General features: G+C 40.2%; 1 protein-coding gene across 1 annotated transcript in view; it reads right to left on the bottom strand.

Moving 5' to 3' along the window:
• Positions 1 to 27883, bottom strand: part of IL31RA (interleukin 31 receptor A) — a 66894-nt gene that overhangs the window by 11790 nt on the left and 27221 nt on the right. The window contains 8 exon segments of the mRNA XM_084629141.1: positions 2659 to 2805; positions 4246 to 4347; positions 12314 to 12496; positions 14627 to 14843; positions 16757 to 16839; positions 17286 to 17451; positions 20468 to 20613; positions 23361 to 23536. Of these exon segments, the coding sequence (XP_084485267.1) occupies positions 2659 to 2805; positions 4246 to 4347; positions 12314 to 12496; positions 14627 to 14843; positions 16757 to 16839; positions 17286 to 17451; positions 20468 to 20613; positions 23361 to 23536 (1220 nt within the window).

The raw sequence follows: 27883 nt of genomic DNA, 5'->3' as shown, positions 1-27883 counted from the left end.
CAGTGTGGAACACTGAAATTTTGTTAAACAGAGCATAACAATACAACATCACAGTTCAGGACAGAAAGTGAATAATTCTATATCCAACTGAAAATTCACTATTGAGTTTAGATAGGTAAAATATAATAACCAGAGCCAATATTTTACCCTTAATAAAAGTACTATGGCATCTCTGTTATTGCAAGCTGTAGAACCTTGGTATTATGTCTGAACTAAAAGACAGCGTTACCATCCCACATTTGTTCAGCACAGCACAGTCCAGTCCACCCTACATACTTAATACCACCATTATATGCCACACCTAGGTGTTTCTTGGATGTCTTCCATTCAAGCAGTGAAACAGCCAAAAAAGTTTTATTTATGAGATCTCACAGAATTACAGAAAAATGGTAGGGCTGAAAATATTTAGACCCATTAACACAAGGCAGGTCAGGCTGAACTGCAGAGAAGAACTTAAAGAACTATCAAAATAATGATCGTTCAAGTTTGTATAATTTTCTTTGTTAGACTATCCACTGTCTAAACATTAATTAGAAATGCAGAATTAAATTGTTGTTAGGGACAAGTGAATCGGTTAAGAAGCTAAGATTTTAAAATATTTGGTAAACTTTATGTTGTATAATTTTCACAATCCTGCAATTTAATTGTTTCTGTGAGAGATTCTGCAGTCTGTCACCGGACCACCCACAAGATGAGAACCCCAGGTCTAAATAATTAAGGATCTGAGACAGAGGTGCCAACTCCAAGGGTGCTCCAAAAAAATTAGTGGATGCTTAGCACCCAACGGCAGGCAAGCTCCTCTTCCGGCCGTGGATCAGCTCTTCTGCGACAGGTAGGAGGCACTGGGATGGAGGAGAAGGAGTGGAAATGGGGCACACTCAGGGGAAAAGGCAGGGCAGGCCTTGGGGGAAGGGGTGGAGTGGTGGCAAGGCCTGTGGCTGAGTGGGGGTTGAGTACCTCCAGGGAAAACCGGAAGCCAGCACCACTACAAAAAAACTTCAAATCCAGACTCCAGCGAGAAACTGCTGAATTGGAATTCATTTGCAAATTGGATACTATTAATTTAGGCTTAAATAGAGACTGGGAGTGGCTAAGTCATTATGCAAGGTAGCCTGTTTCCTCTTGTTTTTTCCTACCCCCCCCCCCCCAGATGTTCTGGTTTAACTTGGATTTTAACTTGAAGAGTGGTCAGTTTGGATGAGCTATTTCCAGCAGGAGAGTGAGTTTGTGTGTGTATGGGGGTGGGGGGATGTGAGAACCTGGATTTATGCAGGAAATAGCCCAGCTTGATTGTCATGCACATTGTGTAAAGAGTTGTCACTTTGGATGGGCTATCACCAGCAGGAGAGTGAATTTGTGTGGGGGGGTGGAGGGTGAGAAAACCTGGATTTGTGCTGGAAATCACTTTAGATAAGCTATTACCAGCAGGACAGTGGGGTGGGAATAGGTATTGTTTCATATTCTCTGTGTATATATAAAGCCTGCTGCAGTCTCCACGATATGCATCTGAGGAAGTGAGCTGTAGCTCACGAAAGCTTATGCTCTAATAAATTGGTTAGTCTCTAAGGTGCCACAAGTCCTCCTTTTCTTTTTGCGAATACAGACTAACACGGCTGCTACTCTGAAAAGAATCATCTTGAAAGCTGAGTGGTCTTCAGAGATGGCATGGCAAAGAGCATACTGCATAAAACCAGACAAGAAATAAGATAGCAAGAATAAGCGTGGAGATGTCTACATCATATAGGAATAGTTGCAACTTCCTCCTTCCATTTACATATTGGCAAGCGTACTATTGGCCCCTACTGTGATTTGGGCATCCAGAAGCAAATGAAGTTCCAATAGGACCCACTGGTTTGAGATTATTTTTTTTTTAAATAAAAGCTAGAATGCCTTAAATGCCTACAGACCAAGAGAGAAGCTTAAAGCAAAAATAAGAAAGAATGCCTAGCAATGGAAATGGACCTTGACACAACAAGCATTTCTGAAATATGGAATGACAAAAAGCAGTGGGATACAGCAGTACCTATCTACAAGACAGGCAGGAAGGACAGGCAATTTCCTACATCCCAAACAAGTGTGTGTACACACACACACACCCATCTGAAGCCAGCCCTGAAAACCTCATCCCAGCCAAAACGTGTGGAGTCAAACTCACTGATAGTTTCCAGTCAATTGAAACTGTGTTTTTTGGTAAATAAACTATGTTAGTTGAGAAAATTTCAAACAACTTTAGTCATCACTATAGTATCTGAATGCCTTCCAGTAGTGCATTAAGCAACATGACTACATCTGTCACATTTTTGTTTGTTTTGGTTTTTTACTGTGTAGACATACTCTTAGATATTCTGGGCCTGGGTTCTACATAATTGAGCCCTTAGCATTATATAATTGCGAAGAGAATGACAGAGAACAGCAAAGCACTTTTGGTGACCATGACAAAGCACACAAATCATAGATAACTCTGCTGCTCCCCCACCTGAAACATAACTATCTGGAAAGTGATCAGTCACCACTTTAGCCTACAAAGAGTGAAATTCTCTCTGGCAAAACTTTCTAGTGTTTTAACTAGCAACAGGTATTGTATGCTGATATCTTCATAAAGTAACAGACATCCTGGGTCAGCACACTGGTGTAACAGAGTGGAGAACTTTTACTTACTTAATTCTTTTCCACCTTCAGGTTTATAAAATATTGTATAGTTAATAATAAAGCCATTTCTTTTATCTTTTGGAATCTTTTTCCATTTTATCATAGCCTCATTTTTCCCCAGATTGTCTGTTTTAGCCACAGGACCAACTGATGGACCTACAAAAAATACAGAAATGTAATAAATGTACATAAAATATTTTAAATGGCACAACTTTACTAATCCGTACAGAGCAGAGATATAAAGGGACAGGTACTATTTACCTAATATACCCTTTATCAGAGATCAGACACTATTCCTAGCTTTTCTCATCTTTTCAGAGATGCCATCTACTTGGGTAATGTTTGCACCTTCTCTCTTGATAATTACTGTGGTGGAGATGGTATGTATCTGAACACCTCACAATCACTAAAGGATTTTATCCTTAACACTCCTGTGAGCTAGGAAACTATTACATCCATTTTACAGATGGGAAACCAAGGCACAGGACAGGTTAAGTGACTTGCCCTAGTCACACAGGAGGTCTGTAAGTGGGGAATTGAACCCAGGATTCCCAAGTCCCAGTTCAACGCTCCATCCACAAGATCAGCCTCCTTACCTATGTAATCAAAACTCTATATGCACAATTCAAAAACTATTTAGCAAGAGCTCTGTATGCTCCAGTCCACTCAAAAGGCATAACATCTCGTCCCTCTCTCAAATCAACCACCACCACCACCAAAGCATCTTAACTATAACTAAATAGCATTCAAAACGAACCAGCAACTGTCCATTCATGAATAAGCCAATACATCGAGGTTTCCTTAACAATTATATGCTCTATTATCATTGTACTGTACCCAGTTCCCTGGAGGCTTCACCAGTCCACAGCCTGAAATCTTGAATCTACCACCAAACTTGGTTCTTACAATTAGCTGTATAATTCAGCCAATTCACATTACAGTTCTACTAAAAACAGTAATCAATGCACAATTTCCGCCCAATGTGAAACGGCAAGATTTTCTACCATTTAAACAAATCTTAATAAGCAGGAACATATATTTTCCATTACACTGTAAAAACAGAGCAAAACTCCAACTTTTCAAACTACTCATTTTAGTCTGTACACCAAAATCACCCTTCCACTGGAAAAAGTAAAATTGAATATAAAAAAATTCAGTAAGTTACATCCTTGAAAAATAGCGTAAACTACGTCTAAATGAGACTGCAATGTTTAAGATTTGGCCCATATTTACAATAATAAAAACAAATTGAATACATTTTGTGGCAGTTTTCTTCTACAATGTTTGTAAAGCACTTTTCTCAAAGTGCTCTACAAACATTACTCAAACCTACAACAACCCTGCAAATTAAGCTCTATACTCATATCACAAAATGGGAAAACTGAGGTACACAGATTAAATTACTTTCCATGAAATACACGGCAAGTCAATACCTGAACTGAAAATAAAAACCAGGAATCCTAACTCACAGTTCTATGCACTAATCACTACTTCCTTCCCTTAGTAACACAGGTCTTAAGCACATAACACAGATGCTATTACAAGATAGAGAGTAATACAGAGGGTTTGACCGTATTGATAGTTTAATATACATACGTCCTTCTTGAACATAAGCTTGTATGGAATGTGGAGTTCCTATTTTATTTCCATAGAGAGGATACACTGAGATATTATAGCATTTGAAAGGTTTAAAGGCACCTGTAAGAAAAAAAAATATTTATCAGATACATGTCCTTCATTTAAGATTTACATAAGGAAAATAAAGTTGTATTTTCCTGCTAGTGTTAGGTGAATTTAGGAATGCTCCATACTGGTATTTTCCCTCAGTTTTTAGGAGTGCAATCTATGCTTATTCTCTTTTATACCCATTGCTGTACTTAAGCATGGAGAGAAAACATAGAATGGACTTTATTTGGCAGCTTTTCTAAAAGCATTTGAGTTCAGACTTATTTTTCACCAGAAATATTTTGACTAAGGAATAATTATACTTTTTCTTATGTAGCAATTTACATGTTCACAGTATCTTACCATCACTTGTATTTGACAAGGCTAATTATTGTAAGTTTATGAGGTAGGACTGAGAACATCGAGTAGCTGATGATCCTTCTGTTCTTTTTCCGAAACGATTTCCATCTTTTTATGTTTATTTCTTATCAAAAAGAAGTATTCTTTAAGATGTAATAAAAGCATTTAAAAGTAACAAGGGAGCTCCTGCTGGCTCCAGCTATGCAGAATGCAGCTGCTCATCTTGTAAATAACTTGACATCAGGACACCTGAACTGAAATCTCTACAGTGGCATCTTATTTCCAGGTATAATTCTTGGCAATTATCGTTCAAACCCCAAAGGTCTAGCAACCAGTTATGTGTGAGGGCATCTCCCGCCCCAAACCCTATTCAGCCAGTTGAAATTCACTGGGAGACACTTACCACTGGAATTAATGTTTGAAAACACTGGACCAGATTGTCTAGTGTAGCCACACTGCCAGCCTAATCTTATCTAAATCTACAACCAGTTTATTCAAGTTAAGTAGGATCACCCCATGATTTATCATCAGTTGTGTAAAGCCAGTGCAGAGGCTCTTGTTCTGTTGCCACTGCCTCTCTCTCTCCTTGGCAAGTTTAGCAGAGAAAAGTGGACATGGCCAGACCCTCAAACTATGTCAATTCTCCACTGCTTTTTCAGCTCATTGAATCCATCGCTGACCACCATAAATTAGAGCAGTCTCATGCTGCTAAAATGGTGCAGGGAGATGTGACTGCACAGAGTAGCACCAGAATCAGGACAATGCCAAGATGAGCTTTAAGCCACCTTTGCATACACAGGCTGACTTGTGCTCTATGTATTTCAGCCATATGCACAGTTCTGCCCCATATGCCTATGGGGTTAGGTCAAATTTAGCCATGTTAGGTTGATTTTAAAATGAATGTGTCTACACAACCAACACCATTCCGTCGACCTAAAGGGCTCTTAAAATCGACTTCTGTAATCCTCCTCAGCAAGGGGAGTAGAGCTAAAATCAACCTTGCTGCGTTGAATTTGGGGTAGTGCAGACGCAAATCGACATTATTGGCCTCCGGGAGGTATCCCAGAGTGCTCCAATGTGACCACTCTGGACAGCACTTTCAACTCCGATGCACTAGCCAGGTACACAGGAAAAGCCCCGGGAAATTTTGAATTTCATTTCCTGTTTGCTCAGCATGGCGAGCTCAGCAGCACAGGTGACCATGCAGTTCCCCCAGAATCGCAAACGAGCTCCAGCATGGACCGAAAGGGAGACACTGGATCTGATTGCTGTATGGGGAGAAGAATCTGTGCAGGCCGAACTCCAATCAAAAAGAAGAAATGCTAATGTATATGCCAAACATCGCACAGGGCCTGGTGGAGAGAGGCTACAACAGGGACACACAGCAGTGCCGCGCGAAAGTTAAGGATCTCGGGCAAGCCTACCAAGAGACAAAGGAGGCAAATGGTCGCTCCGGGTCAGAGCCCCATACATGTCGCTTCGATGATCAGCTGCATGGCATTCTAGGGGGGGACCCTACCACTACCACACCACTGTCTGTGGACACCTTCAAGTGGGGAGTCTCATGCCACAGGGCGGAGGATTTTGTGGAGGAGGAGGAGGAGGAGGAGAATGAGCAGCAGGCAAGCGGTGAATCTGTTCTCCCCGGCAGCCAGGACCTTTTCATCACCCTGGAGCCAATACCCTCCCAAGGCGGGATCCCTAACCCTGAAGCTGGAAAACACAACTCTGGTGAGTTTTAAACAGTACAGGGTTTAAAAGCAATCGTGTTTAATGTCTGATTTGCCCTGAAGAATCGGGATGCATTCGCGACCAGAACAGCTACTGGAAAAGTTTGTTAACGTATCTGAGGATGGAGCGGGAATTCTCCAGGGACATCTCCATGAAGCTCTCCTGGAGGTACTCTGAAAGCCTTTGCAGAAGGTTTCTGGGGAGGGCTGCCTTACTTTGTCCTCCACGATCAGACACTTTACCACGCCAAGCCAGTATCAAGTAGTCTGGAATCATTGCAGCACAAAGCATGGCAGCGAATGGTCCTGGGTTTTGGTCGCATTCAAGCAACATTCGGTCTTTATCTTTCTGTGTTAGCCTCAGGAGAGTGATATCATTCATGGTCACCTGGTTGAAATATGGGAATTTTTGTAAGGGAACAGTAAAAGGACCCTGTTCATGTTGGGTTGTTTGCACTTGGCTAAAAGGGATCATCCTGAAGAATAGCCATGCGGTGGGGGGAGGGGTGAAGGGATCATCCCAGAGAATAGCCACGCGGTGGGGTGGGAGGAGGTGTGTGCTACACATCCACCCAAAAACCGCAGCCCCTCCTTTTAAATGTGAAACCCAACCGTCATTGCTTGCTGTGGGAAAGGATGGCGCTGCAGTTAGAAACGATTTCCACATGTTATGAAGGCGTAAGAAGCCAACCCTGCATACACTAGTTTATACAGTCCTTTAAATGCTTCCATTACAGAAAATAACACAAAACAAAACAGTCAATCAAATGTTAAACAAGCTAAGTGAGTCTTGATTCTTGTTCTGAGGATTGCTACGCTTGGGGTATGAAATTAGGTCGATTTTATAGAAGTCAATTTTTAGAAATTGATTTTATACAGTTGATTGTGTACGTCCCCACTAAGCGCATTAAGTTGGTGGAATGTGTCCTCAATACCGTGGCTAGCATCGACTTACAGAGCAGTGCACCGTGGGTAGCTATCCCACAGTTCCCGCAGTCTCTCCTGCCCATTGGAATTCTGGGTTAAGCTCCCAGTGCCTGATGGGGCAAAAACATTGTCGCAGGTGGTTTTGGGTATATGTCATCAGTCGCCCCTTCCTCCCTCCCTCCCTGAAAGCAATGGCAGACAATCATTTTGCGCCTTTTTTCCTGTTTTACCTGTGCAAACACCATACCACGGCAAGCACGGAGCCCACTCAGCTCACTGCTGCTGTTGTGAGCATGGTAAACGCCTCGTGCATTATCCTGGAGTATGTGCAAAACCAGGCTAAAAGATGTCAGCACGGGGATGACTGTGATGAAGACATGGACACACACATTCCTGAAAGCACGGGCTGTGGCAATTGGGACATCCTGGTGGCAGTGGGGCTGGCTGATATAGTGGAATGCCGATTCTGGGCCTGGCAAACAAGCACAGACTGGTGGGACCGCATAGTGTTGCAGATATGGGATGATTCACAGTGGCTGCAAAACTTTCGCATGCGTAATGCCACTTTCCTTGAACTTTGTGAGTTGCTTTCCTCTGCCCTGAAGTGCAGGAATACCAAGTGGAGAGCTGCCCTGACAGTTGATAAGTGAGTGGCGATAGACCTGTGGAAGCTTGCAACGCCTAACTGCTACCGGTCAGTCGGGAATGAATTTGGAGTGGGCAAGTCTACTGTGGTCAAACTGCTTCTCTGACAAGTCAGTGTTGTCATTTGCTTTTGAAATCTGGAGTACTAGTTTACTGAAAAGAGTTTGCTATTTTTAATTGTGCAATTTTATATAATGGAAATCAGAAAAGGGCCCACTGATCAATTAAGAGATTTCCAATTTCAGTTTACCACCAATGAAGAAATGGATTAAAAACTAAGAAATAATTTTAACAGATAATTTTCTTTTCACTATACTTCCCATATATGTAAAATAAAAGTACAGCAAGATTAGCAAGAATTTCTGTGACCCTTTTTGCACCTACTTCAGTGAAGTAGTAGTTTTAAAAAAATTGATTTAGTTCTCACCTACTGCACACAGTATGAACAATACTGGGGAAAGATTTAAACTGTCTCAAATATATACACTCGACAGACAAATTTCTGTATCTGCAGATAAGGAGCATGAGTTATTCCAGATAAGACGGCCATTAACACGGAAGATTACCCCTTCATATGTTGGTTGTTTTTGAATCTCGATACTATAATACAGTTTAATGTTTTATGAGAATTACATATACCTATAACCAAGCCATGATTGTTTGGGGAAACTGCTCAGCAAAATTATGAAATACACCTCTGTTGAAGGGAAGGATCACATCAGATCTTCAACTACTCTGAAGCCGCCCCTAATGCACTAGGAAACTTCTGAGATTTTTAATGTGGATCGGATGATGTCATATGGCTTTAAGTAGCAGTGTACCAGATGGACCAATAATGATATTTGTTTGTTTCTTCTGGTCTTATTTTCCCCCTGTAGCAGTAGTTTGTACTATATTACTACTTCTCTTTCCTTCTTCTATTTTTTAACCTCTTTGTAATTTTCACTATTTGCAATTTCACTTTTGAAAATCAGGCCATTTAAGCACCTAAACATGAACTTTGGAGCCAAACTTTAGGTCCCAATTTAAAAAATGTTGCCCTTAAATCATAGAAGGATACATTTTCAAGTGCATCTCCTAACGTGCATTAAAAGTACAATCTTGCAATAAGCATGATGTATAAAATTGCAAGAGATAAGAAATTATTTTAGAATTATATGTACAGATTTCAATAAATAAGGCAAATGTTTTTGTAGTTATTTCTTTTTATAAAAGGACCATATGACAAGTTGCATGAGCTCAAACCCAATTAGACAAGTTTGTGAAAAAAATATAAGGTCTTTTAAAATTAGTCGTCCTTCACTTTATAGTGTTGAATCTGCACTAAGACCTTGATCCAGCAGAGAGATTTTCAAAAGCTCCAAGTATACTTAGATGCCCAACTCCTATTGACTTTCAATGTTTTGAAAGTCAATGGGAGTTGAGCACCTTTATGCCTTTGAAAGTCTCCTCCCTCTTCAGTACATGCTTAACCTTAAGCATATGAATAGTCAATGGGACTACTCAGATGCTTAAAGTTAAGCATGTTTAAGAATTTTGATGGATGGGGTCTTATTAATTACTATTTGACAGAATAATGTGAGTTTTATTCTCAGTTTGACTGTCCGGAAATTCATTCTTCTTGATTCTGTTTCCTAAAGTTATTTTGACACTTAGATTAAATAGTTGTACTTTGGGGGTGAAATCCCGGCCTGACTGAAGTCAGTGGGAATTCCCTGGTATTATTGAATTGAAAGCCATCAAAATATTTTTAAATTTCTTTAGAACAGAGACAAGTATACAGACAGCAACAAAACTGCCAAAGCAGTTTACCAGCCTACTGAAAGGAAAAGGGGAAACAGACACTCAAAACTGCTTAAAGAGAATCTTCTCATGCTGAGAATCCTGAATCATCATCACAGGAAGACAAAATATTGCATCAAAGGATTATGCCAAGCAAACATATTGAATGGGAGGAACATTAGCACAGCATTTATGAAAGCAGTTCAAAACAAATGCCTCTACTCAACCTAATACAGTGTTTTCAATGTTAACTTATCATCAATGGATTTCTTTTTATTTTTTATTTTATTTATTTATTTATTTTACAAAGCAGCTTTATTAATCTTCCACTTTTATAAATGTTTCTTTACCTCATTAAAAACACAATATAATGTCAGAGCATATGAAATGAAAGTTGTAGATAGGTCTTCTGATCCTAAAATGTGTCCTGTTTTTCCTCTAACATTCCCAAGTGTTCCAGCAAGGCCTGAAGAGCGATGGGAAAAGCCTTTTAGGGAACCCCAGAGTAGAAGTCTAAATTTTTTTAGAACTCCCATGTGGTGAGGTGGGGAAGACGAGTAGGGTAGGTCAATTGGAACTGCCTCAAGACTACCTCAAGACACTTTTAGTAACTAACATAGGCACCATCTGATGTGCTACTTTCCCATTCACCTCCCAAGCCTAGTCTATTTCTGTGGGGGTGGAAGGGCAGCATGTTGGATTAGTAATACATTGGCTGACAGTTGGACACAGGGATAAAGGTGGGATGGGTGAGATTTAGAGGAAGTAAAAAATTCAAACTAACAAAATATTTGCAGCTTTGATATTTTGCTTGCTTATTGTCTGCCTATTACTGTTTGTCTGTCTTGTCATATTTTCCAGATTTAAGATATGTGAGCAGCGCTGGATTAATGCAGGGGCTTTAGGTGCTGCAGCCCAGGGCCCCAGGCTAATGGGGGCCCCAGCACAGCTCAGGCAGGCTGCGTGCATTCCGTGGCCCCCACACCGTTCCTGGAAGTGGCCGGCTGCTGGCACATCTCTGCAGCACCTGGCGGACGGGAGGCGGTTCCACGCGCTGCCCCCACTCACAGCACCGTCTTTGCAGCTCCCAGCCAACGGGAGCTGCGGGGGAGGAACCTGCGGGTGTGGGCAGTGCATAGACACACACTCTTCCCCTCCCCCCAGGGGAACACAGAGATGTGCCAGCAGCCGGCCACTTCCAGGAGCGGCGTGGGGCCATGGCACGCAGGCAGGCAGCCTGCCTGATCCCTGCTGTGCCACCGGCTGGGAGCCGCTTGTGGTAAGCACCTCCTGGCTGGAGCTTGCACCTCACACCTCCTCCTGCACCCCAACCCCCTGCCCCAGCTCAGAATCCCTTCCTGCACCCAAACTCCCTCCCAGACCTGCACCCCCTTCATGCACCAAACTCCCTCCCAGAGCCCGCACCCCTCACCCTCTCCTGCACTGCAACACTCTGCCCCAGCCTGGAGCCCCTCCTGCACCCAAACTCACTCCCAGAAAGACACTGATGTAACAGCTGTTTTAAGGTAAGGAGTAGGCTATTTTTAATTAAGTTAACTATATTCTACATATTAAGACTGAAATGTAACCACAGAATGGCTTTATGTTATTTAAAAGGCAAGTTTAGTATAGCGTTAATAGCCTTGATGCCATAATTGTGATCATTTTGTTTTAAATTAGGAAAAAGACTTTTACACAGGGACCCCACAATATTTAATAGCCCCAGGCCCACAAGGTAGTTAATCCAGCCCTGTATGTGAGGCAAGGACCATATCTTCCTATATAGAATACTCACAGTGTCATATTGTAGTTCTTGACTTGTGCAATTATTTTTTTAATATTCAATAATTTCCTGTTGCAACGTGTTGCCAAAGAGCTTCAAAAATATGTTCATTTCTCTTTAACGAGAATACAAATTTCTACTCCAAAACTACCTGTCTTCATTTCCCAAGAACTGGAAGACATTCAATTTTGTATTTTCTTGTCGCACTCACCTGATCACACCTAAAGAACTATGTATTTGGTAATTGGCCCTAATAGTACAGAAGTTGAATTTTTATTAAATATCTGTATTTAAAGCTTTTGTTGCTATTTTAAACTACTTGCTAGTAATGTCAATGTTTTGTTTATTTTTTCAAAAGATTACTTAAAATTAAAATTATTTATAAGTCTCTATTTGTTTATATTAGTCAATTTATATGCAAAATAGGTGCTGCTACAAATATTGAATGGAAAGGTTCAAAGGCTACATCCATTTCTGCTTCATGATAACTATTTTGTCCACTGTTTGCTGTCATGTGCCGGTGACTCAGTCTTGTTATCTTACTAAGCAGTGAAAAATAATTGTGTCTGTGTGTCACCATACTTCTGCTAGACACAAAAGAGTATGTTGCCCACACCCCAGAGAAAGATACTACAGTATAACACACAGCCTATGTTAAACATAGAAACAAAATACATTTTCTTGAACAGAAAATCTGTATTCTAGATTTAGGTTAAGTAGTAACTGATGGAGATGTGAAAATTATAAGTTCACGCAAGCATAGTCAACTTACCTTTCTGAGCTGTCCACTTTGTAGTATTTAATATATATTGCCATGATCTACCCAATGGCTCAGTCTCCAATTCCTCATACCATTCAATGACATATCTGCTTACTTCTGAAACTGATGCTTCCCATTCCACAACCATTTGTTCATTTAAAGTAAGTGTCCTCACTGTATCAATCCATTTAAAAGCTGCAAAATAACACTTAAAAATTAACAGAAATAGTTATAAACATTTTAATAGAGCAAACATCCATACTAGTGTACCAATTTAGCAATGAGAGATTCAGATTTTTATCTATAGAACCGTGTTTGACTTAGGAAAAGTCAAACAAGAAATTCAGCTTAATTGTGTAAAGCATTGTTTTATTTATTCATGTACACACACACACACACTATCTGATAACACAGCAAACAATAATGGAATTGTTACAATAAGATCTGAAAGTAGACGGTGCATACGCAAGCAGAGACATGAAGAATTGGAATATATATCCATACAGAGACCTACTTTACATTTTATTGGCTGTAGTAGAACAGAAGCGCAGGTTTTGACTTGTGATTTAATAGGAAATAAGGAATCAATAACAGAGGCCAATTAGTTCAAGACTGACAGTGAAGAAATAGGGAATAATCAACCACAGAAGAGGAACTGAGAGGATGCCAGAGCTGGCAAAGTAGAGGGAGCAAGATGGGGTACAGGGACAAGAGATTAGATCACAACAGGGAAGTCGATGGGAGCACAGCTATAAAAAAAAAAGTAATATTATAGTGGATACAGAAGCGGACAAGGAGACACTCAAGATCAGAAGAGATGTGATCACATCTGCATATACAAGTCAGAAAGCACCTTGCTGTTTTCTGACCACATTGAAATTTGAATATGAGCAACGTTGGGAGGTCAAAGCGGAGGGAACTCTAGTTATCTTGGCATGACAAATGAACACATGAGCAATTCAACAGGATTATCTCAGTATATCTCCCTTAATCATTTCCCTGCCTCTGCAGCGGCCTCAGATTCTGGTGCACCTCAGAATCTCCCATTCTCTGTCTGTGGCGCATAATAGTTGAGCCTTCTGGGGACTGTAAAACTTTGGTCTCATTTCATTTGTTGGGTTTAGTGTGTGGGTGTTGGTGGCCTATAATATACAGCAGGTCAGATTATCTAATCTGGTGGTCTGGCCTTAAAATCTATGATCCTAAGAAAATGACAGAAGAGATCTATGTTTTGTTGGTGTTAATAGGCAGACACACTGTAACAATGTAAAGATAAAGGAGAGTCAAAATAAGACTCTAAAATCATAGAGCTGCGAGGTAAAGGAGGGTTCTTGAACTACTATTTAAAACAAAGTGCAAAGAAAAACAGAACTGTCTGTTTAACATAATAAAACAGTGACTCCTATTAATGGCCTTATAAACAGGAAGCACTATTGCGAATAGGAAAATATATGACAAGCTGAAGTACAATGACATACCAATGCTTTAATACATTCTCTTCCATACCAGAGTATGCTGTTCCATTAGTCTATTGCACTTTTGTTAAATAAAGTAGTGAAACTAGACAATCCTGTACCGATATAGTGATGAGCTAGATGACTTAAAAGAAAACGAGGAGTACTTGTGGCACCTTGGAGACTAAAATTTATTTGGGCATAAGCTTTCGTGGGCTAAAACCCACTTCATCGGACGCATGCAGTGGAAAATACAGTGGGAAGACACATACACACACACACACAAAGAACATGAAAAAAATAGGTGTTGCCATACCAACTGTAACGAGACCAATTAATTAAGGTGGACTATTATCAGCAGGAGAAAAAAAAACTTTTATAGTGATAATCAGGATGGCCCATTTCAAACAGTTGACAAAAAGGTTTTTTTTCTCCTGCTGATAATAGCCCACCTTAATTAATTGGTCTCGTTACAGTTGGTATGGCAACACCCATTTTTTTATGTTGTCTGTGTGTGTGTGTGTGTGTGTATATATCTATCTATCTATCTTCCTACTGTATTTTCCAATGCATCCAATGAAGTAGGTTTTAGCCCACAAAAGCTTATACCCAAATAAATTTGTTAGTCTCTAAGGTGCTACAAGTACTCCTTGTTGGGTTTTTTTGCTGATACAGACTAACACGGCTACCACTCTAGATGACTTAATAGGTCTTCTCCACCTGTAGAATCTAGGACAAAAAAATCTCTACCACAATTTCACTTTCACTGCAACAGTACTTAAGACAGGCAAAATGAATTATCACATGGATACAGAAAAGGTTATTTCAGTGATCCAAGAGAATATCTACCACACCATTTTATAAAACGTACTTTTTTCACCAACAGATGGAATTCTTAGAGTAGCCTCAGGAGATTCTCCAACAGAGTTATATGCAACAAGAGATATCACATAGGCTTCCCCCGTTAAAAGGAGCATGGCCATCTTGTCAGAAGTGTTGTGCGTCATTTTAAAAGAATCATTGTTTTCTGGATAGTACTGTATTTTGTAGCCAAGTAGACACTCAGAAGATGGAAATTCTTTTAACACCTATTAAAAAAATTAATAAAAAGTTGTGTGTGTTTTGTAATACCGATTCTATAATCGAAAGCACATTTAATAAGTATATAAAACATGAATACTGGACACATTGCCAGGACTCCAGAATTTTTCCCTTCTCTACCTCTGGATTATTTTCATGCAAACATATTTCAGTTTTTCAGTAATCTGTTTTCCAGTTTTCCTCATTTGGTTACCCAAAAAAGAGATTCCTGAAAAATATTTGGTGAGCCCATCAGAGGGTCAACATCCAGAATGTTCTTCCAACTACTTCATAACAGAAATTCTACAAACAATTTGAAATGTTTGAGCATGCCAGAGGGTATATTGGATTGCTTTCTGGAGAATTAACTATGTTGCATTCTAAAAACGGATTTTATTGGATTCTAATAAATGTAAAAGCTTAAAAAGTCTGTTAAAATTACAATTGATCAGATAATAGCAGCTGAAAATATTTATACAATGAATATTACTGTTTTTCCATCAAATTTCTTCAAGGAATTCAGTTTTTCGAATATGTTGTTCAACTGAAAACTGCAATACCCAAATTATTCATTTTTCTTGCATTTGACCACTCAAATTAAAATATTTTTAATCACTATTTCAATCAAGATTCTAAAAGCACAATGTTACCATTTAGTTCTTATCTCCAACATAGTCAAGTGGTGATAATTTAATCAAGGAGGTTTCAAAACTGCAAATTAGAATAGAACTGTGAGAAATTATATTAACTAACATTGACTATCATGGCTTAGCAGTCAGTTTTTCCAGATCACGTTGAATATGATGTTGATGGGAACACTGAGCCTTGGGGTGGCTCTGGGGGATCAGATTGTTGCTTTGGTGGGTGTGCATGAAAACTCTGTGGGCATGGGAGGCAGTTACACTTTGTGTAAAATTAATATGGCTAATATAATGTTATGGAGGTTAAACTATATAGAAGGAATGTGCATTTTCCCAGGACGTGTGGAGTGCCTATTGGAGAAGGGGTAAAAGAAATGCAAACAAAACATGGTACTTAATTAAAATCCTATTAGGGCTCCAAAAGGGGCCACAATAGGTTGTGCTTTCCTTTTCAGATCTCTGTGTGTTTTGGAGCAGGAGATGAAAGTGGAAAGTCATCAGAACTCTGGTGGAAGTAAAATGTTTCCCTTTTAAGACAGTGTCTGAGCTGCTAACAGCTTTGGATCCAAAAGCAAGCTAGTAAGCCTCTGTGTAAATGCAAATTACCTAGCTGATGGGCACAAAGGAGCTGCAAATAATGAATACATCTGGTCAGCAAACAAACTACTAGAAGACTCAGATTATGGTCCTCCAGGAAAGGGAGGTGAAAAAACAAGTCAAGCCTGAAAATAAGGGGTGTGTGGGTGGGGGAGATGGGAACAGGGAATGGGGGTAAGGAAATTGGAATCATGTTTTGCTGAAGGGGGAGATGGGAACAGGGAATGGGGGTAAGGAAATTGGAATCATGTTTGCTAAGGCAGGAATGGGAACAGGGACACAGGTGTAAGGCTCTGTGGTGTCAGAGCTGGGAAGGAGGATACCAAGGAAGGGAACTGGAATCATGCTTGCTGGAAGTTCACCCCAATAAACATCGAATTGTTTGCACCTTTGGACTTCGGGTATTGTTGCTCTCTGTTCATGCGAGAAGGACCAGGGAAGTAAGTGGGTGAAGGAATAAGCCCCCTAACAGATGTCAGCAGGGTCATAGAGTAAATCCTGACTGCAAAGTTGTAGTCAACATCGTGTTAGTTAACAGAAAACTTCTGTAGGTTCTGTTCTAGCTTTGTATGGAGTTCATCTGAGCCAGACTTGACAGACCTTTATTTCCTATAACACAGATGACAAAATGCAATTTCTACTGGAAAAGGCAGTTCGGATTTTAACATCATGGGTGTACATACCTTCCACATAAGATGCACATATCTATTTGCAGCTGACGGTGAAGGTTCAATTACTCTCCACAAATCCACTTTTCTTGAGGGAGCTATTAAAACAAAACAATAAAAAGTAGAAAACTTGCTGTTACTTTTTAAAGAAGGTTAACAGCAGTGTTGAAATTTTTTTTCCTTTACTGACCCTTGTATACCTTCTCTCTATGTTGCTATCAGTCTCTTATTTCCATTCTTTATGGTCATTTCTCTCTTCTTTCCTAGCTCTATATTTTTATTTCTTTTAAACAATCCCCTTTTTTCTCCTCCATTCTATATTCCTCACTTTTCAGATCTCTCTATCCTTTTCAGTTTGTCTCCTGTTCTGACCTCCCTCTTCTAGTCATCTTTAATTAAATGTATTTGTTTTCACAATTTCAAAGCCAAACTATGACATCACCCAACTGAAAATATGCTGAAAATAGTCTGCTAGTATTAACTTCTGTGCCAAAAGATTCAAAATTAATCCTGTGAAAAACTATGTTGTAAACCATTAGCCTGCCTTGTTGTTCTGTTTTTCCTATTTTCTCTTCACTCCATTCACTCCAGATTTCTGATCCAACACAAACACATTGAATGGCAATAGCATACTCTGTAAAATCCCATAGATGCGTAAGATTAAATGATGTTCTTCTTTTATTTTGATTCATGGTGAAAACAACTGTTACCTAAAAGTGAAAACATGAACACGAAATATGTTGTCTTTATTAACAAAAAAAAAATAAACCTCAGCAGATGGTTTATCTGCTTAAAAACCTCCAAGACCATATCCATCATGCCTCCCAGATCACCCATCCAGTATGAATAAAAGGGAAAGCTACTTATCTTGTAAATAGTGCTTGTGTGTGTAGCATCCTCATTTCTGGATCTTTGCAATTGTTCCACAAGATCGGCACCAGCTTTTAAGGTTACATTTTACCCTTAATGGCAGTAGTAACGGAGTAGACAGCTTGAGCTAGGCTCTCTGTTGGCCACTGCGCCCTACCCTCTCTGAAGCATCAGTACTGTCCTACAACTGTTTCAGTCATCTCCAACTGCATGGGAACCAAAGGTCCCAGCAATAAGACAATCTAAAGATGATCAACATATGATCAAAATATCTGCACCAATGAAGACAGAAAAAGCATGCACCAAGAGAAACTCCCCCTGAAAAATTATCCTCCAAACTCTGAAGGGAAACAGGTAGATGAGTGGCAGTAATGATTACTTCGAAGAAGAAGAATTATAAGAAGAAGAAGAATTATATATATCACCTACTCTAAAGAGGTCATCAGAAGAAGAATCTCAGTCCAGGAAAGCAGGGAAGTGCCATGATTGTCCCAAAACAAAAATGAGAGCAAAGCTAAAACATGCAGTAACCACAAGGCCGACACCAACAGTGGGAACAGGGTGGATTTTTTTTTTAAATGTATACTAAAAAGGGGTAAGATAACCTCTTAAATCAACATTGAAGATACTGAAGTGTGACAATCAATCAATAAGGAAAGGGGGGAACCACTCAAGTCTCAGCCAACTGAAAAAGAGAAATGCATAAAAAACTTTTGGGGTGGGAGTGGGGAGTTTGGCTACCTCTACGTTGGAGACAAGCTTCAGAGTATGGAGAGTCTGAAATCAAAATTCCCACCTGGAGGCCAAATCCAAGAAATAATGCTTTGTAAATGTGGGGAGAGAGGACCAGAAATCTACGATGGCACCCCTGGTGGCTGCCTTGTCTCTTATTAAGTGAGCCTTGATATGGCTTCTTCCTTTCAGCTCAGCCAAATCATAGCAACACAAAATACAATCAGACATCCCTGAAATGGTCTCCAAAACAAAAAGTTTTATACATTGTCATAAATATAAAGGGAAGGGTAAACACCTTTAAAATCCCTCCTGGCCAGAGGAAAAACCCTTTCACCTGTAAAGGGTTAAGAAGCTAAGATAACCTCACTGGCACCTGACCACAATGACCAATGAGGAGACAAGATACTTTCAAAGCTTGAGGGGGGGGAGAAACAAAGGGTCTGGGTCTGTCTGTGTGATGCTTTTGCCGGGGACAGAACAGGAATGGAGTCTTATAACTTAGTAAGTATTCTAGCTAGATATGCGTTAGATTCTGTTTGTTTAAATGGCTGAGAAAATAAGCTGTGCTGAATGGAATGGATATTCCTGTTTGTGTCTTTTTGTAACTTAAGGTTTTGCCTAGAGGGATTCTCTATGTTTTGAATCTAATTACCCTGTAAGGTATGTACCACCCTGATTTTACAGAGGTGATTCTTTTTTACTTTTTCTTCTATTAAAATTCTTCTTTGAAAAAACTGAATGCTTTTTTCATTGTTCTTAAGATCCAAGGCTTTGGGTCTGTGGTCATCTATGCAAATTGGTGAGGATTTTTATCAAACCTTCCCCAGAAAAAACGGGGTAAGATTTTGGAGGATTTTGGGGGGAAAGACATTTCCAAATGAACTCTTTCCTAATAATAATAATACCGGTGTTAGATGTTTGGTGGTGGCAGCGAAAGTCCAAGGGCAAAGGGTAAAATAGTTTGTACCTTGGGGAAGTTTTAACCTAAGCTAGTAAAAGTAAGCTTAGGAGGTTTTCATGCAGGTCCCCACATCTGTACCCTAGTGTTCAGAGTGGGGAAGGAACCTTGACATGCATCTTCTAAAAATTTGAATTCACTCCAGTTAGAACCCCAAAGACTTAACACTGAGCATATGAAAAAGCACTTCCTGGGGAAGGATATGTGATTATAGGAAGAATGTTGGATGATAGGCTCATTAACAGGTGGAACTTCAACACTACCTTGGAGAAGAATGTCAGTTAAGTCTGCAGTCCCATCTTATTCTTATAAAATCTAGTTAAGGTAGATCCATCAGTAGGGCAACACTCATTGTGCAGACTGAAGCCATTGCAGCCAGGAAAATGACCTTCCACGTAAGAGACTTAAACTCACAGGAACTGGGTGCCTCAAAGAACTTTCTTTTGTCAGCGCTCTCAGGACCAATTCATAACCCTGTGACAAAAGGGTTTGCTTTTTTTTAAATGAAAGGTTTTAAAAGTATCAAGCCATGCAGAGACCTTCAGCTAGTTTGTGATAGGCTCAAATAGCTGCTAAATGTATCTGGAGTTATTTTTATAAGTTGGACTCAGACAGGTGGACAAGCTATTTTTGTGAAGGGAAAGCAGAGGGGCCCACAGCGAACCATTTCCACTTACAATTGTAGATCAGATGGATTGTGAGATGCCAGGAAGACATAAGCCACCTTCTAGAACACACTGCTTACACATTTTTATCCTGCCAGAAGCCAGGCTGTCAGAGAAACATCTCCTACATTTGTTCTAATCTAATCTTGAGTGAACATAATTATTTTATTTGCCAGAAAACAATAGGAAGAAAAACATGTTTCATTGCTGGACTGACTGAGGGTACCTCCACTGAATTTATCCTAGGACAAGTAAGAAGTAGGATGGGCACTGAGACAGAAGGGCAAGAACAATTTACCCTTGACAGTGAAACAGAAGGTCTTATCCATCTCTATTTTCTAAAATTCCAATATCATGCATGCTTATATTACATTTGAGTAAATATTAGTTATTATTAGTGATCTTACATCCTTGCCTTTTGTCATCAGCATTTAAAAGGATCAACATTTATGTCAGTGACAAATGATCTAATATTCTGAAAATAATGATGTAACTTACCGAAGTATTTGAATTTGTATTTCTGTATCGAAGACGACAATTTAAATCTAGTAATGCTGGATCAGGTTTGTCCCACGTTATGTTAAGTAATTGCTTTACACCAGCAATTTTTTCTACTGAAACTATCTTAGGAGGCTTAGTTTTCACTGGAATTAAGAAAAAAAAGCTCTCATACTTTTAAATAGAAAAACATTCTACAACTTGACTTCAATTAAAAGTTTAGAATAGCTTGAGTATGTAAATTCTAGGAAGAGTTCCTTTATTATTCTAAACAATGTTAGTTGTAACCTACTTGCAATATCAATGCATATCACATATATACCAACTGTAATTATGAAAAACTACATATAGGACAGAGATTACATACACAGCTAACTATACTGATTGTAGACTAATTTCTTTCATATGTAAATGTATTGAATTATTGTTTCTATTTATAATGTGAGTACCACATTCTCCTCTCAAAGGCAGAGGACAGAGAAAACAACAGAGCTGCAGTTGAGTCCTATCCAGAGAAATAAGGGAGAACTCAGCTGGAAGACAGTTCGGGGCGACAGGAGTTTGAGGGAAGGGTGGCAGAACTGGAATGGGCAAGTATTGAGAGGAGAGACTAGGCTAGACAACTGCTGCTGATGTAGTGGTAGGTGTCACAGCTGGGAAGTATCCACTGAGGAGGTTGTACCTGTTTTCCTCAGTGTGATCACTTCACAGACAGAATTTTCACATGAACAAAACTGAACTGTAATTGTCAAGAGTCTTTATGTAGACATAAAAATGTGAACTCCATCCTATTCGTATTCTATCCTAGCTAAGCTATGGCAAAGCATAACAGAGGAAGAAGTGGAATCAGGCATGATGGAGGGAGGAAGAGGTACACAACATAATGTTATGGTTGCTTGGTTTTGTATGATATGCATAATGGACTTATTTATTTTAAATGATTCACTAGAAGAATGGCACAGTGGAGTGAGCAATGTAGGGATTCTGGGAAAAGATAAAGCCATTTGTTTACTTAGAGCCAAATCCTAAAATCCTTTTGGATGCTGAATAGCACTTCAAATCATCCAATTTAAGTCAAAGTGCTACTTAATATGCCAGATAGTTGAAGAATCTGACCTTCATTTACTAATCCGTAAAAAAAAAAAAAAAAAAAATCAGTAATTCACACTAGTTCTTACAGTCATTAGTAAATAAATGTACTGCATTACGTATACAACACTGGAAGGGCGTTTAATCACACATTGGTAATGCACTAATGAGGGTAAAGTTTTTCAATACTGATCTATTGCAATATGCTGAAAGAATTGATATGGAAAGGCAAGGAAGCACAACCATAATCAAAAACCTCTTTCAATGAGAGACATACAAGTCTTAAAACAGTTGATGAGCTCTCACCGGACAAATCTGAACATCAGAGAACCACAGTGTTATTTGACACAATTGACGGTTCCTGTTCAGGAGACACTTAACTTAGGGAAGTGTTGAGGTGATTGTGTAGGCAATGTAATAAGAGTCAGACTGACATAGTCTGCATGTATCAGATTATGAAAAGAGCTTTTGCCAATATAATAATCTCTTCAAATATATAAATACATTTTACGTACTACTTACAGTATATATTACACTTTAAGAGGGAACAGCAAGGTAATGTACTTTGATTAATAAAATTTTGTAAATGTTCAAACTAATGCAGATCCAGTTCTGGATTTTGGGTGGAGGATGCATGGGAAGGGTTTGTTTCTTCTTTAAATAGCATGTTCTTGCTGTCAATCCAAGAACACAACTGCTTTGACTCTGCTTTCCCACTGAATCATCCATAGAGCCCCGCGCAGATACAAAATTTGTATCTACATCCAATCTGCAAAAATGATCCATGGATATAAAGCAGATTTGCAAGGTTCTAATCATCCATATTAATGTATTCCACTGCTAATTTTTTAATGGTAGAGGTGCAAAACCAAAGTAAGAGAAAAAGGTGGCGCTTTTTGCGGTATTTCTTTTATATAGGCCAGAATTTTCAAAAATAAGACCTAAACTTTGGTTCGTAAATCCACATTGAGGCACTCCAATAAGTAGCATGATTTTGAAAAGTGCTGAGCACCCAGGATCTACCATTAATTCCAATCTCCTGGATAAGGGTCTCTTTCTCTGCTACTTCTCCTCTGTGCTTGTGCCCTCAAACCAGCAGTCCAACTGTGGACTGCAGACCAAGGCTGAAATCTGACATGTATATCCCCTTGTGCTGTTCCCCTTTCTCCTCCAGGAACACCCCCAGTTGGTAGTGCTGATCCCCTCATGAGGAGCACAATTACTAAAATGAGGACATTTCTGGAAGGGAGAGGTAGCAATACATGCAGGGGCAGATGCCTAGGAGTATAACTTAGGGAAAGTATAGTCAGGGGGGTTAATAATGTGGAGAAGGGATACAGAGGGGCAGATATTGTAGTCTTAGCCAATAAATCAGCTGTGGTCCTGCAGAGTGGGGCACATTTGTGGGGAGGGGCAGCTATATAAGGGTAGAGAAGAAGGGAATATCTGTTTATAAACTTTAAGGAGGTTTATTGGCTTAAGAAGCTGTCAGAAGACACAGCAAAATCAGTGGAAGGCAGCTCCAGATGGGATGTTAGGGCAAATCATACACCAATACAGGTGCATATTGAGGACTCACTCAAATCAGTGCAATGCAACCAACTGAAGAACAATTATTCAAGTGCTAAGACAGAAAAGTATGCTGTATCCTCAATTTGATATTCTATTTTTATTTTTTGTTTGAATGCTTTTCACTTGATTTTTATAAGAAAGTTATTCTGTATAATTAAATGTCAGCATGGTTTTATTTGATCTCTTTTGTTATGTAGTATTTTATCTTTAAGTATTTTACAAAAGTAGTTACCTATTTTATTCATATTTATAGGAACACAATCAGATATGCCTACACCCAAGACATTTTCAGCTTTCACCTGACAACAATCATCTTCAGCAAATGGAATATATGGGGGGAAAAACGAACATGATCCATTGTTGCTTTGACAGGTATCCTCTTGAAATGCATCCATCAAATTTTGATCCCTGTCATCACAAAAAACAAAGAAAATTTAATTTTCAACCCTTTCTTAAATCAAGGACAACTAAAAGAGTTAATGGGCTTAGTTTTAATTAGAGAGACAAGGTGGGTGAGGTGGTAATATTTATTGGACCAACTTCTATTTGAGAGAGAAAGAAGCTTTCGAGACCTGAAGAAGGGCTTTGTGTAAGCTCAAAAGCTTGTCTCTCTTGTCAACAGAAGTTGGTCCAACAAAAATATTACCTCACCAACCTTGTCTCTCTAATATCCTGGGACCAACCCCACTTCATAAAATGTTAGATTCAATTAGCAATTATAGTTTAAAACAAATATTTACTAAATTCCATACAACAAGCTATGTTCTTCTAGTGAACTTCTCTTAAAGGAAGCTTAACTACCAATAAATGCCATTCCCTCAATGTATTGCCCCTGCAAATCCATACTGTAGGATTTTGTTCAAATCTTAGAACCATTTAAAAGCTGTTAACTGTTAAGAAGGCATATGTGCAGCCAGCACAAATCCAAACAGATGTAACTGCAGTGAAAATAGCAACATTCAAGGAGCAGCAGTGAACAGAAGAATCAATTTAATGGGGAATCCCTGAGCCTTGTTAATACCAGGTTAAAATCCCAAGCAGGAATATTGCAGATAGATGTACACATGTAACACCCCTCTTGAAAAGCATTTCATAGCAGGATGCATGAACACAGAAGCATCCTCCATAAGAAAAAGGCAAGAAGCAATGAACTACCACATACATTTCAAATGTGGAAAAAGACAAGCCCGACTGTACCAGTGACAAGATATACCCTGGAAGTAGGAAACAGAGACTTTTTGAAAGAGTTTGTTCCATTTCAGCATACACTTTCCTCATAGATGGTGTGTGTTGTGAGACTAACAAAACCTGTTTCATTTCATCTGACCATAAACAAAATTCTTCATCAACTACAATGCCTCTCAGTCTACCCACTTCCTCTCTCCCAGTCCCAGTCTCCTTGCCCAGCCAGTACCAGTCTTCCCCACCACCTCCACCAGTTCCTTCTGACCAGACCAGGCTTGTTGTCCTAATCTACTCCTTTCCCTCCCACCAGGTCCAGCTCTTGTCCCCTCTGCATTTAAGTGAAGTGGCTTCCTCCTCCATACTGCCTGGGTACCAGCAAGGGAGTCTTTGAGAGCACAGAAGAGAAAGGCTCACTGCCCTTCATTCTAGTGTCCAGTCCCACTTTGGCCCAGAGTGGACAGGAGCAGCAACTACACGTCCAGCTTTGCACTCCTGGGTTGAAGAAGGTTGCATCACTGTGTGAGGGTAACACAGGCACAGCCCAGTTAGGCCAATGGGAGCTGTGAGGGAGGTGCCTGCAGGTGGTGGGAGGGCGCTCAGAGCCCCCTGGACACCCCTCCACCTAGGATCCAGAGGAACATGTCACTGCTTCCTGGGAGCTGTCTGAGGTAAGCGCCACCTGGATCCCTCACCCCAACCCTCAGCATAACCCTGAGCTCCCTCCCACCTCCAAACTCCCTCCCGGAGCCTGCACCCTGCACTCCCATCCACACCCCAAATCCCTGCCCCAGCCCCTTCCCCCATCCTGAACCCCTCATTCCTAGCCCCACCCCAGAACCCACAACCCCAGCCTCAGGCAAGAGCCCACACTCCAAATCCCTCGGCCCCACTCACAGCCTGGAGCCTGCACCCTCAGCCAGAGCTCTCACCCCCTCCCACACCTCAACCCCCTGCCCCAGCCCAGAGCCCCCTCTCACACTCTTCAGCCCCATTCTAGAGCCCACACACCCAGCCAGAGCCCTCACCCCCTCCTGCATCCCAACCCCCTGCCCCAGCGCAAGGGTGTGGGAGAGCAAGTGATGAAGGGGAGGTCGAGTGAGTGGGGGCAAGGCCTCAGAGAAGGGGCAGGGCAGGGGGCGGAGCAAGTTTCTTTCTCAGTTTTCTGCCATTAGAAAGTTGGCAACCCTAAATCCAGTAACAAGTGAGCTGGTGAAACATGCTCAGTCACTTTGTGGGGATAGTGCATGTGCAGTCTGGTCAGCACCAGGAGCTGTGCGGGGATGGAGCGTACTTGGTGAGGATGGACTATTCAAAGATTTTAGCTGCTAACCTCTAACATGTGTATTGAGACTGTGTAAACTGAGATTTTTCAAATCCTTATAATTTGGTCACATTTGGCAGATTTTCACAGGAACAGCAAAAAGTCACATCCCTAATACTATTGTCATCCCTTCTGCCAAATTTTGAGTCCCTGCCCAAAGCGTGGGGACACCAGAGAATCTCAAAGAAAATGACACTAGAATTCTTTTAACATTGCAAAACAATTTATTTTTTCCTAACCTAGTTTTCAGAAAAGGCTGAAATGTTTTCACTGAAATTTTTCATAAAAGATAAAATAATAATAATCAGCCCAAGGCAGACAACTAAATTTCAGCCCAAATGGTTAAAGTTTGTCAAAGTTAGGAGCAACTGAAAATAGGGTATTATGTAAAGTGTTGGGCAACCTTAGTAACAGGTGTTCCTATTAATCTTGCTTATTATATGTTTTCATTAAAATTTTCAGGAAAAAAAAAATCCCAAATCTATCAACACAAAAGCTGGATTTGATGTCAAGGCTGCAAATACAAGAGAAAGGGTGAAATGTCAGGACTGCTTAGAGAAAGCAGATTATTAGGTAAGAAATAATGATTGGTGTCCCTCTATACAAAACCTGAAATTAACAGCCTCAATAGCAGTATCCAGTGCTAGGGGGTGGGGGGCGGGAATTGGCCTAGCTAGCCAAGAAGAAAACAAAGGATGGGCTGGTCAGGATGCAGGGCTGGCTCTACGTTTTTTGCCGCCCCGAGCAGGCAAAAATAAATAAATAAATAAATAAAACCTGACGAATACACTGCCGCTGGAGAGAACAGGAACATCAGAGGGAGCTGCCGCTGAATTGCTGCCGACGGCAAGACTCGAGCTAGAAGAGTTGCTGCTGAATTGCCGCCACAGGAAACAATGGAGAGGAGCTGCCGCTGAACTGATTGCCAATGGAGCTGCTGCCGGAGTGCCGGCCCTTCAGCAGCGCCGCCCCAGGCACCAGCTTGCTTAGCTGGTGCCTAGAGCTGGCCCTGCATATATGGTAAATGCCAGTGTTACCCAGGGTTTTCAGAACCCACAGCAGGGGCAACTGAACTATTTCACTTCAGGCGGTGTCAAGAATAAATCAGTGGGAACACAGCGATTCCATCTGATAAAAGATTAAAGCAAGTAAGTATGCTCTATCTAAAACTCCAGTTTATTAGATTCTAGTATACAGACAGAAGCAATAGATTTAGAACATTCCAGATATTTACCTCAACTCTGGAACGGTATTGAGTAATTAACAGCAGGTAAGCCAGGGCAGTTGCTTACCCACCAGGGAGATAAGGTGTCAGGAAAAATGTCTCTCAAGATGGCTTCAGAGAATTGCTCCAAAGTACACTGTATTAGCTAATCTTTTAAAACTAACTTTTACAAAAACACAGGTCATAATGACCCCTACTAAGTCATTACTTTTTTAAACTTTCAATAAACATTTAATATCAGAGGAGCCGAGACTCAAGGTCTTCCAACCACCAAGATTTTCAGTCTCACTTCTTTACTTTTCTTTCCCCTCTTCCCATTCTGCTTCGCAGAAACTGCCAGTTAGTTTTGACCTTGCAACTAGAAGCCTGCTTTCCAATTAACCCTTAACTATGTGGTGTTCTATTTTCTTAATTCATGGTGGCTGAATGCATATAATATAGTTGCAATTGTCTTAATTATATTCTGGGGTACACACCCCCCTCAAATCCAAGGTAACACCAGCAGAAGACACTTGCTTTTTTTCCTGTCCATCTTTTGGTAGGAGGAATTATATCCACTACACCTGGGTTGGCAGAGAGGTAGGCGAAAAATGTACCTAGTATTGACCAATAATTTTTTCCTTCTTTGTACTTACAGTAAGATCCCCCTGTTATTTGCTTAAGTATGGCAGCTAATACTGAAGTTAGGCTTGTCAGCAATTTCCTGCAATTTTTTTTTTCTTCTGGTTTTAAGGACTCTATTTACTGACCTGAAATCCTATGTAATATAATGAGTGACAGAGATGACAACGTTCTGCCACATCCCTGGGAGACCGTATTGAATTAAGTTTAAGTATCTTTGGAGTACATTGTATTAAATGAATTGTGTATGTATTACTGTGGGCCAGGATTGTGTGTAACCTTTCTAGAGTGGAGATGTGATAGATGTGAGACCTGGAAGTTTAAAAGACAAGCAAAAATGGACTTTTGGGACAACAAGTGTTCAGTGGATTTCCTGGGGAATACTTAGAAAGAAGTTAATGCA

This window comes from Lepidochelys olivacea (assembly GCF_965140295.1).
Source record: "Lepidochelys olivacea isolate rLepOli2 genome assembly, chromosome: 5".
NCBI lineage: Eukaryota > Metazoa > Chordata > Testudines > Cheloniidae > Lepidochelys > Lepidochelys olivacea.
This window is presented reverse-complemented; position numbering and strand designations above follow the sequence as displayed.